Source organism: Xyrauchen texanus, chromosome 13 (genome assembly GCF_025860055.1).
Source record: "Xyrauchen texanus isolate HMW12.3.18 chromosome 13, RBS_HiC_50CHRs, whole genome shotgun sequence".
NCBI classification, from domain to species: Eukaryota; Metazoa; Chordata; class Actinopteri; order Cypriniformes; family Catostomidae; genus Xyrauchen; species Xyrauchen texanus.
This window is the reverse complement of record NC_068288.1, coordinates 28,474,558-28,489,899: the sequence shown is the minus strand read 5'-3', so window position 1 is coordinate 28,489,899 and position 15,342 is coordinate 28,474,558. Positions and strand designations below refer to the sequence as shown.

The window sequence follows — 15,342 nt, the reverse complement described above, 5'->3', positions numbered from 1 at the left end:
GCCTGAAAATATGCTTGCATGAGACAAATTCTTTGGAGAATGAAAGAATCACTGGAATTGCCAAAGTTTGCCTGGTTTGTGGTATCATATATATATATATATATATATATATATATATATATATATATATATATATATATATAGGCACTTAGTAGAAAGGTAACTATAATATAAATATATTCATCATTTGAATGAACTTTTTGTGGCATAATGTACTTAAGATAAATCCATCCTTATATGGCATGTAAAACATAAACTGGTTGGTCGTTTTACATGTCTGTCAGACAGTCTCTTCCAGTAACTGGTTCTGGAGCTAGGCTTTGATAAGCTGCAATGTGAACCTGATTTTTGCTGTTTAGTCAAAGGTCTGGCTGTGCAAGTCTACGAAAAGGCCAACCTGAGAATGGGCTGCTCTGGTATGGCTTGGATTTGAGGCACCCACTCAATTTGTCCATTGTCAGACAAATTATCTTTGGGAAGTCATGTGCTGATTTCCATCACTCATGCATGAAGTTTTAGTACAATTGCAGACACATTTGAATGCCCATGGTGGGTCACGTACAGTCCAGAAACTCACTGCAGTCTATTTTCACTACATCCAGCGTCAACTTTCCTCCACATGGAAAATGAGGCTCCAGTAAAGGGCTGACTGTACATGGTAAGAATTTGAATTCATCCCCTTCCTCTTCTCCACTTCTTGCCCCATGAGTGCAAATGTAATCCTCCATGATGTCTGAGCTCCTGGTGATCAGGGTGGTGTCAGAGCAGCCAGATGTTTGAGAGAAGCTTTTGATGTAGGTGCAGGTGAAGCTGGAGGGATAAGGAACTACCTCCACCTCCACAGTATCTGGCTCCTCACTCATGCTGGAGTCATATTGGTGGAGGGGGAATTTCATTTCACCCTACATGGAGTTAGTAAAGGGGGAACAGGTATGAAGAGATCAATGAAATGTATGTTTCTGACTTTTACAGCCTTTTGGCCAATTGTTTATCAGATTCAAAATTTCAATTATCTTGCAATAGGTTGCAGAAAAAGTTAACACAAAAATGACAATTCTTTGATTTACTTACACTCATAAAATTCCAAATCTGTATTAGTGGTGTTTAAATATTTGTTGAATTTAAGAAAAAAAAGCAGATGTGTGTAAAGCATTCTTGCGCTTAAAAGACTAGACAGGCAACTAATACAGTTAAACAGAAAGCAGGTGTCTGAGATGCATTTTAAATGTTGAAGTTCTTTATAATATAAGATGCTAAATAATCAACGAAACGCAGAAGAAAAAAAATCAAAGACTTTCTAGCACTTTTACATAGAAAAACTAATGGTAAACTGGATTGTTACAAAAGCATTCAGTGTGAACAGCCCCTAGTTGTAGGTCTTTGGCCATTGCGCCTTGCTCTCTCATCAGCGTTTCTCAGATTCTAAATGCCATGTCAGGAAAGGAGATCAGTTTGGAAATGTGTGTCTCTAGATTGCGTTCTGTTTCATTTTGTTGTGCTCCACCTGTTTGAATAGTCCCTGAGCTCATAGTTTGAGCCACATCACCACTGAGTTCAGCCGAATAGCACTATCTGTGAAAATTACTACTGTACATACAACTGTATGTTTTTTTTTTTTTCATTACATCCTTTTGTGGGCTGAGGACACAACATCAATTTAAAAATTTGAATTTTTGGTAATGTTTAAGCAGTTTCTCAGCCCAGTTGACAGCCCTAACCTCTATGACTTTCTTTCTTCTGTGGAACACAAAATGAGTTTAGCATGTTGGTGATGCTCTTTTTCATTAATTAAAGTATATAGTGACCAGGGGCTTTCAAGCTCCAAAAAGGACAAAAAAACAAACAAGCCATAAAGTAGTCCATCCATACAATTCATACGCTATATTCTGTATCTTCTTAACTCATATAAAAGCTTTGTGTAAGGAACAGAGAGAAAGTGTTTTTTACTGCAGACCTTCCCTACTGCCATAGTTGACAAAGTGGCACACGAGAACCAACGGCAGACAGCATCATTAACGTCATATCTGTCTCAATGCGTCTTCACGTGCCATTTATAAATATAAGCGGACATGAATGAGATTTGAGAGCTGTGGCTGAGAGAAAGATTATCAGTGAATAAGGGCTTAAATTTCCATGCCTCACCCATAGCTATCTTATGGCTTCAGAAATCTTTAAATATAGCGCACAGACTACATTTATGGTACTTTAATAATGGTACTTTTGGATACAGCCCCTGGGTAGGGTTACACCAGCTGTGTGTAAGGTCTCACGTAAGTTGGGATGTAAAGTTCATACTAAGGCTTAGTAACTACTAGATAATTTGTTACTAAGTCAGTGCTTAATTTGGTTGCACCACCTGTTCTTAAGGCAAGACTTAGCAAGTAGGTTGCAAGCTCTCCGTAATGTAATACATAGTCACATAATACAACATTAACCTGAATTGATCCAATAAACAGCCTTCAAATGTGTACAAAGAACTGTTAAAAGCTGTAAATTTCAATTTCATCTGGTTACTGTTGATGTTCAAACCTTGTTTGCTCACGTAACTGTCAGCTGTAATAAATGATATGCCCATTAAAATATGAAACATAATAAATGTAGATTTGAAAAAAGTAGATTTGCCCTGTGTAAATAACAATATATAGGAACTGTCTCTAAAAAAACAAGGGGTGATAAAAAAAATATTAATAAGACAGGCTAGAAAAATAGACATTTCTTCATTTTAATATCCTATATATATTTTGAATGTGTTGACACTTGACACTGGGCAACGCACCCTGAAAACTGCACCGTTAGAATGGTTTCATGCTGATGAGCCGCTTACAAGTAAGTTTTTTTTCACTCTCTTGTAAATGTAAACGAGTGTAAATGTCAACATCATACTGTATGTCGAAAGGACTGAAGCCTGTCAAGCAAAACATGAGCTCAGTGATGTCATAAAATATCAGTCTGCTTTTTGTAACCTACGTATAGCTGGCGCAACCGGCCCCTGGTCACAGTATGCTTTAACTGTATGACAAAGAGCAGCGTCAACATTCTGCTTAACTTTTCCTATTGTGTCCCATGGTAAGTCTCAAAGGTTTGGAATGGCATGTGGGTGGGAAAATTAGGACAGATATTTAAATTTTTGTGTAAACTAATCATCTTCCTTTAACAGCATTTTAAACATTTAAACATGTCTTATGCCCAAAAATGCAGTCTAGGTAGACAGCTCACTAGATTTTGAAATTCAGCCCGTGCATGCATTTGCAAGCATTTACCTGGTCAATAGCACAATCCTTTGCCCATTTGCTGTTTGCTGGATCTGGAATATCTCTGGGCATCAGGCACTTACAGCAAGTTAAGAATCTATCAAATGAAAATTATTTTAGAAAAACGTTATCAGTCTTTCCCAGAAACATATTTTTCTCTGTCAGATCTAAAGCATTGCTGCTGTTTCTTACCTACTCTGGACACAGGAGAACTGACAGATGCACAGGAGGACGAGACAGGTCAGAAGAACAGCTCCTCCAGCCAATATCACAAGGGACAGTAGTTTCTCAGCTTAAAGAGAAGGACACAAGTCACTCTTATTAGGATATAGTTCACCCCAAAATTAAAATTCTCTCATCATTTACTCACCTTCATGTCATAACATAAATGTATGACTTCCTTTCTTCTGTGGAACACAAACAAATATTTTCTGAAGAATAACAGCTCTGTAGTTCCATATAATCATGTCAACAGGGTCCAAAACTTTGAAGCTCCAAAAAGCACATAAAGGGCTGCAATAAAAGTAATACATACGACTCCATTGGTTAAATCCATCTTTAGAAGTGATATGATAGGTGTGGGTGACAAACAGTTCAATAATGAAGTCATTTTATCCAATAAATTATCCTCCTGCCCAGTAGTTGGCGATATGCAGAATAAATGTGAATCGCCAAAAACAAAACACTTAGGAGAGAAAAGCGCTTAGGAAGGCTGTTTGAAAGTGAAAATGTATAGTAAAAAAGGACTTCATTGTTGATCTGTTTCTTACCCACACCTATTATATTGCTTCTGAAGACATGGATTTAACCACGGGAGTCACAAAATTTAGCCTTGTATGGACCTACACAGCTGAGATATTCTAAAACTCTAAAAATATGAATTTGTGTTCAGCAGAAGAAATACATTTTATTTATTTAAAATAAATAAATAAATAAAATAAAAATAGAAAAGGGAGACAAGCATTCAAATAACATACCTGAAGACTAAGAATACTAATAACGTTACGCTCGTTTAAATGGACTCATAGTTACTATAAGCAAAACAATAAAACAGGGAAGAAGAAGAAGAAAAAACACTAGGAAACACATTTAAACCTTTTGAAAGAAATCTGATCAAAGTCATTAATTAAACAACAGGACAACTAATGCCACATTGTAGAGTAACCATTGGCGCAACAAAAGCAAAAAAAAAAAGAAAGCAATATTTTGAAAAAGGTATGTAATTTGGGGGACTGGGGATAGGTGGGGTTAAAATTATCTAAAATAGTCATTACATAAACTGAGAAAGTATATTTTGTAAAAATGTCGACTTCTTGAATATTTTCTTTTTGATGTGGTTTCACATCTTGTTAAACCTAAGTTTAAAAAAAGTTGCTGACCCCCTGATCTACAACATGATTGCTAAGTTAAAGAGTTACAAGAAAGTAGTTGGGGAATTCTGGATGTAGATTTCTTATATAGTATTGTACATGTCTTTAGATCTAATCAACACAAATACATACTGTCTGATGGTGTGCAGAATGGGAGATCACTTCCTCTGGGTCCCTCCCCAGCATCTGTCCAGGCAGTGACCCAGAGATTGTAGCAATGTCCTGGAGACAGACCACTGATGGTATACTGTTTCATTGGATATTTCACATCTGCAAACAAAGTCAAGCATCATATCCCATGTTGGCTCAAATTGACACTGTGAGGTCAGAAAACAGCCTCTATGTTGCACTTTTACTGTGTTATTCACTGAAAACATTTCCCTCAATTGTAGCAATTTTTCTAACATACACATATTAAAATTTGCTGTGTGAAGACACTTCATGTCAGGTTTGACGTCAATGATGCAATGGCATTGGTTCTCACATGTGTCAAGACTGATCGCGGCAAGTTTAAATTTGTGGAAAGCAATTTGAGAGCAATACACAAGCTGTTCAGTGAATAACAACTTACATTTCTAAAAACATCTCCTTTTGTGTTCCATGGTAGAGAGAAAGTAAACAGCTTTGAATGGACATGAGTAAATGATAAAAAAATATTTCATTATTTTCCTTAAAGAAAATAAATGTAAACTTGTGCATGTGAGTGCCAACAATTAAATATATGGACTGGTTATTTGTCAGTGCAATGCCATAATTATGCTACAGTTACATATTTTGCCAGCAACTTTTGCTTGCTTTACAGGAAGAGAATATTTTCCTTACCGTTATTTTGAATGTCTCCTTTCACATTGTCCTTCAAATAGACTGTATACTTTGTCAAACAGCCTCTTCTCTTATCGTGTGGGATTTCAGACCATTTCACCTGCAAGCTCTCGCTCTTCTTCCAGTTTTGTTGGGGAACTGGACCCTGTTCTGGAACTATAAATTCAAAGACACGGAGATGTCTTATTTCAGTTCCTTTGATGAAGAATCATGAAGCTATGAAATACGAACAACAAGCCTCCAACCTGACTTCCATGTGGAAATGCCTTCAATCGATGCCATTCTAAAACCAGATGAGCACAAAGCAGTAACTGCCCCCTGATAGCATTCTTTAGGATGGAGACCTGTACAGACAGCAGAAGAAAAGGTACAAGAGACACTTTTTATTACCTATGTTTATACATCATACAAGTTTCAAGTGAAATGTGAAGGTGGGTAGATAAAAAGCAGTAATTTTAGTCAAACAAAAACAACAAACAATTATAATATAATGTATAAAATAATAATAATCGTGCAATTTAAGAAAGATCTGATAAGAATTATTAAAGATTCAAAATTGCATAGAAATCTGAGGGGGCATGTCAGTTTGAATAGGTATGATGATTCTGGATATTACTTTAAGATAACAATCTTGAAATAAAAATTACAGTCAAAACCCTCTCATTAAACTTGCCTCTAATGATAGCTTTGGTGTCCACCACTCTAATCCACTCAAGCCGATCTCTACGTCCAACTGGATACCAGTGCAACACATACTCAGTTCTATGGGTTGCAATGGCGAGTGTTGACCAGAAGAGGGCAATACTATGATTATTCAAGGTATTGTGTGACACAAAACCTGAAACCAGACCTGTAAACACAATAAGAAATTGTAAACCCACACTAATTTGGGTCAACATTATCAAAAGTTTGCAACTGCTGCAAATGGATGGTTAGTGAGTGAGTGAGTGAGTTAGTGTGTAATCCCCTATGCTTACCTAGAGAGCGCAGCTCAATAAATCTGACAGGAGATTGACCCACTGAGTTAATGGCAGATACTGACACAGAGCAGTAAGTGCAGCAGATGTTATAATGTCTTCTGGTAGGTCCTACAATGATTGACTTCACTTTCATCCTCTTCTCACTTATATTATACATTTGGATCTCCCCCTTGGCATCTGATTTGCTCAGTTCCTAATACGTGAAAAAGTACATAGAAAGTTAAATGAATTGAACAAAATTGAATGAATCTGTCAAATATTGAGTAAGTTATTAATGCTATGAGGCAAAAAGGTCACAGAGGCATTATCTCTGAAAGAATGAATTCTCGAATCCATCATTTCCTATAAGCCCCCACTCAAATTTTTGTAAACTGAAACTTCAATGTCGGCTAACTTTTGGTTTCAGACTAACTGTGTTTGGGAAGATGCAGTTCACACCATGCAAGTCATTGCTTGGTGGTGGTTTGACCTTTAAGGGCCAGTGCGAATTAAGTTTCAGGGGAGGGGTTGTAACGGCCTGTCCATTGTGTACACACTAGAGGTCTCATGGTTCGGTTTGTGTCACGGTTTTAGGGTCACAGTTTCGGTATGGTTCGGTATTTGCTTTGTTCAGAAAAATATATTACTGCCAAATCCAAAGAATAATCAATTTAGTAAACTCTTCAACAGGTTTTTCCTTATTGCCATATATTACCAGTATACAGCACTCGACACGATTGATGTCTGCAAACAGTGCCTGTATTGTAATCCTGTATTTGACCATCACTTTTGTAATTGACTGCAAAAAGAAAATATTCCCAGAAAGGAGAAATGCAGGGGGCTTCTTCATCAGTGGCTCGTTTTCTCCACTTGCCATTTTCAACTACACACAACACTTGCAGGACAGTGCTGTCATCAAGTTGACCCACATGAAACACAGGCGGAGCTTATCCAGCTACAAAGCCATTCAGGTATGCTAGTGGAGGTTGTAACTGTTGAATGAAGCTGTCAGTTTGACGCTTTGTTTTCTTCACCAAACCTTGTGCTCCAGATGTGTCATTAAATTGAGGTGAACCGACCAGGGTGTGAATGCTTCATGAATCGTACGGTTCGGTTTTTTACTGAGAACCGTTATACTCCTCGTACACACCACTTGAGCTCAACATCAAATTGATACCAATAATAATTACATGCAAATATAAGTGAATATTTAAGAAAATATAACAAAATATTCTTATTGGCAAAGTGTTACGTGCCTTCCAAAATATTAAAAAACACTTGTTTTGAGATTGCGAGTGCTCTTGAAGGTACCAGACATCAAGCACCTTGTCAGGAGCTAGAGAGAGAGAGAGAGAGAAACAAAACATTTTATTTCACAAACATTCATGCTCTTTGTGCCTTTAACCAGGCTCAACCAATTGAGCATTACCTCTTCATGTATTTACATATTAACAGTTACACAAGGGAAGGGATGTCAAAAATACACAGTTAATTATGCTTTGTAAATCGTTGATGATTCACATCCTGTGGGGTGTATTTCTGTGAAACATTCCCCACAATATTCAAAGATGAATATCTTTTTTTCTTCACATTTAAACCAAAAGTCAGATCTTCCCTCAAATTTGATGTCCAATTATTTTTAATCTTTCACAGTTACAAGTTAATTTAATTAATCTTCTTCACCACAAAATGATTCTCTGTTATTTTGACACCAATTTGTGCCTTTATGACATAGGTTCTCTTTGAAAAACGTATTGACATTGAAAGTGTTCTTAAACACCTGCAACGTGCTGACAAAGAAGTGTGACAATCTTACGTCAATACAGCCAGCATATCCAACACCATCACAATTATGAGAAGTGCTTTCCAGAACACTTGTAACAACCTTAATTCACATAAATCCCATTACAGCTTCTGCCTACATTTAAAGAGGTAGAGATCAGAAGCAAAAAAACTTCACAAAAAAACTTCAAAATCCCACATCGCCCGAAATGACAAAATGTGACATTTTTACAATCCAAAACAACTCCTTATGAGCAAATTATTTTCTTACAATATAAAACATGGTAATTCTTACCACAAGGAGCTACTTCCACTTTGTTGCTGTAACCTAATGTAGTATGGTTGATTCAGTTATGTATAATATTTCTGAGTTGAATCAAACCTGTTACAAAGATGGTACTACATGAAGCATACAGTATATATTTTTTATATTGTCAGCGTACTTACCTTCTTCTTTTGTTTTTGCTGTTTTTGCCAGACTCCAATCACTCCACAGACCTACTGTATGGTTTATTTTTCTCCTGATCTGGAACTCATAATTGGTATGCGGCTGCAGTGAGGATATGTTCAAACTGCTCTCTGCATCAGTCTGCCAAACAGGGACAATACAACGTGTTCTTATCTCATCAATTGAAGATCATTTTTGCTGCAATTATCCGCGGCACTCTGTTTGTGGTGAATCAAAGTCGTGCTGATATTCAGAACAACATGATTGCATGTGTGATTAGTGTTGGGAGGGTTACTTTTGAAATGTATTCTACTACAGATTACAGAATACATGCTGTAAAATTTAATTTGTAACATATTTCGTAATTAGATTACTCAAGTTCAGTAATGTATTCTAAATACTTTGGATTACTTCTTCAGCACTGGTAAAACGTTTTCACTTGTTTTGACTATAAAAATAGTACAGTACAGTAAGACAAAATACACATGTTAAATATACATTCTCTGAAAAACCTAAATATCTTATGCAGTGTTGTTTCTAAAACAAGATAATTCAAATTGATCTTGTTTTAAGGATTTTTAGATATTTTTACAGGAAAGCAATACAAAATTATTATAAAGAATGTGATTTTTGCCCAAATATCAAAGGTCTTACTAGAAAAATTAATTATGATCCAACGCGAATTTTCTTGATAAAAAATATGATCGTGCCTGGTAGCATGTGCATGTAAAATGGCTAGAAATAGCATTTTAGCTTAGCATAAAGCTGACAATTTGCACAAGGTTTATTTATATTTCTTCTACTCCAGACTAACTTCAAACTTACTTCTCTGTCTGCACATCATAAGAAAGTGTTTCACCGCTGTTCAAATACACTTTCAATCGCATCATTTATGATTAAATGTTTTCAATCCGAAAGGACTAAATATTAAATGAAACAAATTACAATTAATGCAAAGTAATCCCCTCAGTAATCAAAATACTTTTTGAATGTAACTATTCTAATTACCAATTATTTAAATTGTAACTGTAGTGGAATACATTTATATTTAGTTTTTTAAATACGTAATCCCTTTACATGTATTCCGTTACTCCCCAACCCTTTGTGTGATTATGTGTATGTATGATGATCTTTAGAGTCTAAAGACAATCTTACTGAGAGAATTTCATTGATAAAGAAACATTACTGATATACTGTGACAAACAAAATATACATTGTAGGAAGAGGAGCAACAAGTCTGTGGTTCAGTTTCCTACGATTAGAATGGAGAAAAACCCCTTTCTTGACATTTCTTGTTCTAGTTTTGAGTAATCATGGAGGGCCTGTGGTCTGACTACTGAACCAATCTGTGAGGTTTTGTTGGTTTTGCCTGTGTCGTCACCAGTTGACTCCTTGCAACACGCATTTTGTTTTATCAACTTTACCAGGACAGATGACTGATAGGACTGCAGGTACAATGAAGTGGCTTAATTACCACTTAACATATGGTAACTAGAAAACCTCTAGAATCAGAACTTTTACCTGGAGGTTTTTCCAGGTCTCATTTTCTCCTCTGTATTTGACCTCAAACAAGTGCAAATGTGCGCCGTGATTGTTGGTGTGTAGGCTGCAGTATTGGGAGGAGCACTCCAGATGCCTGATATTAGGCCTTGAGGGTTTTACTGTAAATAAACAGAAAGGAGGTGGTTACAAAAACCTGAATATCAATACAGCCTTCCCAGTGCATTGCATATTACAGCTAAAATACAGGAAATGCCTTTTTTTCAGATTTCATTCAAGACAATGCACTTCATCAGCTGTGGTCTTCTGTAACAAAAACCTCAACTAATAGGTGGGTGTAAAACCAGTTAATTTTGTAAAGCTGACCCAGTTTCAATTATTTAGACTCCCCCAGCACATAATGCAATCGCTATTAACGGTTTTCAATGCATACAATTTTTAACCTTTTTTTTATATAAAAAAGTATGCAAAAAAACTTTCTGTATGCAAAAAAAAAAAGTTATAAATTAATTCATTGATATTAAAGGGATGGTTCAACCAAAAAGCATGTTAGTCTCAGTCAGCATTTGCTTTCATTGCATCCTTTTCCATACAGTGAAAGTGAATGGTGACTGAGGCTGTCATTCTTTTTAACTGTGACCACATTTACATGCACTTGTGGTTTATTCTAAGGACTTTGCAGAAAGTGGAGTTCTGAAATATCATGTAAACGAGAATGCCTATGACATATAAAGGATTAAGAAAAAGCAGTTTAAAGCCAAGTGTACACTACACGACTTGCAGTCAGCGCTCTGCGACTCACAGTCTTGTTTTCCGTCCTGTTGGTGCGCACAATACAGGACTGTAGTGTATCAAATACATGACCGTTCATCCCTGCTGAGGCCATGTGTATACTGATATTATTATGCATTTTGGGTGATCTGATCACAAGTCTACAATCGAGACACCTCACAATTACAATGGTTGTCTCTTTTGACCACTTGTGTTTGATTTCGAGGAGAGAACATACATCAATCATTACATCAGTGTATTACTGAGTAATAATAAAGCTCAAAAAATTAAAAGACGAGAAAGAAAGCGCACAGCAGGGGTGGTGCCAGGATATTTTCACAGGGGTGGCCGGGCAGGGTACCATGATCAGTCTGTGGTGACATAAAAATTGCGTCCAACTGAGTGCAATAGTGAGTGTTACATTGTCCAACCGTCGGTCACAATGGAAGGTTAAGCAAAAAAACACAACAACATCCTTGATATCTAGAATTAAAGCACAGCTACAGAGAATAAATGTGAAGTTTTCCTCAGATGCCGTGTTTGTTACTTACACAAGCGTCGTAGGGAAATTACATTGCTGCCTACTGACTAAGCTGCTTGTTTATGGGAGTAGAGTAAGTCGCTTATCCAGTGCAAGTAATCTAGAATGCCACTTTCTTGCAATAAGCTGCTTTCAGGTGTCTCTGTAAACGTAGTCTGTGATTCTGCTCATTATTTCCTTTTGTGGTCCACAGAAGATGCAAAGTGGAACAACATAATGCTGACAGAATTCTATTATTGGGAGAAATTTTCCTTTAAACACATCTAATCCTAATGCATTTTAATCTTTAAAAGTGCACTCAGTAACTTATTGTTAGTAATCTCATATTGGACTTGTAGTGACACCAAGTGGCCTGGATGTAGCATCATACAAAATCATTAGTTTTCATTAACAGATGCCACTGTAGAAATTCACTATTCACAATCAACCATGATTAATTTAATCCAACAGCGAAAGTGTCCAATAACAAGATGGTTAATGAGATTAAGTGAGTAGTAATCAGATGGTCATGTGATTCTAAAAGGGCAGCTCTCATGAGGGTGCCCCTGCTCAATGTTGAATAAAACAGCTTTTATAAGATTACTGATGTGACTATAGTCCTTTTCGCATATATGAGTGGTCATGATTTTATAAATATTTTTCAAAATTACAATTAATTTCTGTAGGAGTAAAACTTATTTACTGGGGAAAAATTACCAAGTGCACCATATATTGTATCACTCTTTTAGTAGTGAAGGTATAAGTGAACATTTGGGTACTTCTTTACCTATGTTGCTGAGGGTGAAGGTGTGAGGACCTGTGGTTGTTGAGCCCAAGCTATTAGAAACATTTAGCCACACAATGAGATGGGACATTGAGCCAATGATGGGGAATGTGGCTGAACAAAACCCTGCAGAGTTCATAACACTCTTATAGACAAAGTCTGGAACCCCTTCTACCCTGAAAAAAGAAAAGATTAAACATCATGATTATAAGTTCACACAAAATGTAAAATTAATTTACTCACCCTCACCATCTTTTTTCCCTGGAACACAAAGTGAGATGTTATACAGAGTGAAAGTCTGAATCACTATTCACTTCCATTTTAACAGGAAAAAAAGATGCTATGAAAGTGAATGCTGACTGAGGCTAACATTCTGCCTAACATCTCCCTTTGTTCCATGGAAGAGAGAAAGTCATCCAGGTTTGGAACAACATGAGGGTCAAAATGACAGAATTTACATTTTTGGCTGAACTATTCCTTTATCCATATTACTGATCTTTCTGGGTTGTGCCATATGCTCTGTTTACTCAAAGATCCTCCTTGGAAAGGTGATTTGACCCTTTTTACTAACCGTAACTGACATGTGGTTGTGATTTTGGTATCCCTTCCTGTTTTCCAAGTGCAGCTGACATTGCCAAATTCTGTTTTCCGAATGCAAGTCAGGTTTTCTGGAATGCTTGGTGGGTCTGAAAAAAAAAAAAACCTGCACATGACTGTCACGCAAAAGATTCACTCCAATAATGTTGTGCTTTTGCAGTCATCTAAGTTTCAATCTCCACTCCTGTCCGCTTGTTCAGCTAATTTTATGTATATTTTCAGGGTTCTGGTTTCAAATGACATTAAACTTGAACATGAAACTAGGTAAATAAAAGTCTAACATGCTTTATTCTGTGCTTTTAAAGGGCATATTTCAAGTCAGTTGAAATAATGTGACATGGTATAAATATCACGGTTCCCACACATTTAGACTTTTCCTTTACTTTTCCAGTTGTTTGTAATGACTGGTTAAGGATTTTTTTTATTATTATTATTTCATCAACATTACACTCTAATGTATTTAAGAGCTGAGCATAACTTCAAAAGCGTACAGTAACTATAGAAATCTTCATGATTTTCACCCTTTTATAGATTTTAACAATTTCCATGACTTTTCCAGGCCTCAATATTCCCTCATAATCCCAGGTTTTTCACGACAATGGTAACTCTTGAATAAAGACACATTACAGAAAATGCTGAAGGCTGTGCTTACGTCCTGGAGTGATGTCAATTCCACATGGCTCTGGGTCCTTCATGCACTTACAGGTGAAGATACTGAACTTTGTTAAATTCTTAACATCCACCGACACCACACTTGAATTAAACTCTACATGCATCAATTTTTTCTTATCCTGAAAAATTAATTTGGTACACTGATTCTTGAAGAGACAAGAGACGGTGAAATTGGAACCTACAAGGACTTCTTTGCCTCCACTTGACTTTACAGTGCACACCGTTCCTGCAAGAAGCATTAGCACAAATGAGTATAACGATGACCCTCTACCTGCTTATTTTTTACGCATTAAAATGTTTGCACCAGGGTCACAACCACTGTAGACTTTCAGGGGGACATGTCCCCAAATGATTTAGATTAGTGGTCAACCATTATGGTTGACACATTGTTTTTTCAATGGCTGATTCTTAAGATAGTCCTCTTACACTATTTATGACACTAGTTTCATAAACAACAATTCCTGAAACTAAAATGTAGAACAATTAAACATGAGAAACAATATGCAAAATTCTAATGCAAAGGCAACATTCCATTCACCTTCTGGATTCATCAAATTGACACTGATGGTTAAAGCCTACATATTATTATCAAATATTAATATAATCGCCTATATATTTAATAAAATGTATACATTACATGTATAAATATTATTAGCCTATTGAATTAAAGTATCATCACATGTAAATGAATAATAATAATATCATACCTCCTACTGCACCTGCGGCCAGGATGAAGTGGAATATGAGAAGGACCGACCACGTACATTCAGAAGACATCTGGATCAGTGCTCCACAGCATACAAACTCAGAATATCAACTCCCCTCCAAATATATTCCTCCGTGCTCTGTGGACAATCATTTATAATGTTTTTTAACATTGTCTTGTCACGCCATTTTGTTTCCTTTTAGAGAAATTCACCTAACTCTTGAAATTTACGACAGTAAATAAATTCTCACTCAGGTGAGAAAACGTATGTTTGCTGACGACGCGTCTAAACTCGACATTGTCTTTGCTAAACTCTCACGTTACAATAACCGAAGCTGTCTACATTGTTGCAATCTATACATGTAGGCTTTTAGAAATAACTTATTTGAAAATAAAAGCAGAGTTCTAGTTTGAGGCGTCACGCCGCTTTACTTGTTGCTATGAGTTAAAATAACACTTTTTTAGATTCAGATGCGGTGTAACGTGGCTTTATACTTACCCCTGCCCACGGGACAAAAATGTTCGGCTTGGTCATTTGGATTAATTGTGGGGTTTTAAAGTGGCAGTAGAGCCGTCCCTGTAACGCACCGCGCGCATCTCCTCCCTCTCTTGATAAATAAAGAATTGAGAGCGCGTGAGGCGCAATTGCTTGTGAAATCGCGTGAGATAAAATGAGTAACGACTGAGAATCGTATTCTCCCGCACTCTGTACAGGCTACTTTTAGACAGTAGTGTTTTTATTCATGCATTACTGTAAGTAATTTACAGGTTAAAATGGGAGACTGGTGGAGAGTGATCTAGATCTGGTCAAATGTATTAGAACATTTACATATGTTTTAAAGGTTATACGTTTATTAATTTATTAATCCACATTTTGTTATGTTACAGCCTTATTCCAAAATTGATTAAATTCATTATTTTCCTCAAAATTCTACTAACAATATCCCATAATGACAACATGAAAGAAGTTTGTTTGAAATATTTGCAAATTTATTAAAAAATAAAAAATGAAAAGCCTTTTCCATGACACTCAAAATTGAGCTCAAGTTTTCCCACTGATCATCCTGGAGATGTTTCTACAACTTGATTGGAGTCCACCTGTGGTAAATTCAGTTGATTGGACATGATTTGGAAAGGCATACACCTGTCTATATAAGGTC

At 36.4% G+C, this 15,342-nt stretch overlaps 1 protein-coding gene across 2 annotated transcripts; it reads right to left on the bottom strand.

Moving 5' to 3' along the window:
* Positions 1 to 94: 94 nt before the first annotated feature.
* Positions 95 to 14,791, bottom strand: LOC127653973 (interleukin-12 receptor subunit beta-2-like). 2 transcript variants are annotated; one of them, XM_052140861.1, is made up of 16 exons: positions 14,682 to 14,791; positions 14,184 to 14,321; positions 13,457 to 13,702; positions 12,779 to 12,893; positions 12,211 to 12,383; positions 10,154 to 10,293; positions 8,632 to 8,773; positions 7,659 to 7,738; positions 6,421 to 6,616; positions 6,117 to 6,293; positions 5,689 to 5,787; positions 5,444 to 5,599; positions 4,754 to 4,891; positions 3,444 to 3,543; positions 3,261 to 3,348; positions 95 to 902 (listed from the first exon to the last, which is right to left on the bottom strand). In XM_052140861.1, the coding sequence occupies exons 2-16, from the start codon at positions 14,251 to 14,253 to the stop codon at positions 555 to 557; spliced, it is 2,268 nt and encodes a 755-aa protein (XP_051996821.1). In that variant the 5' UTR covers positions 14,254 to 14,321; positions 14,682 to 14,791; the 3' UTR covers positions 95 to 554. The 2 variants fall into 2 exon arrangements, with proteins under 2 accessions (XP_051996821.1, XP_051996822.1); XM_052140862.1 differs by having other exon boundaries at positions 13,659 to 13,702.
* Between the last annotated feature and the right edge of the window lie 551 nt (positions 14,792 to 15,342).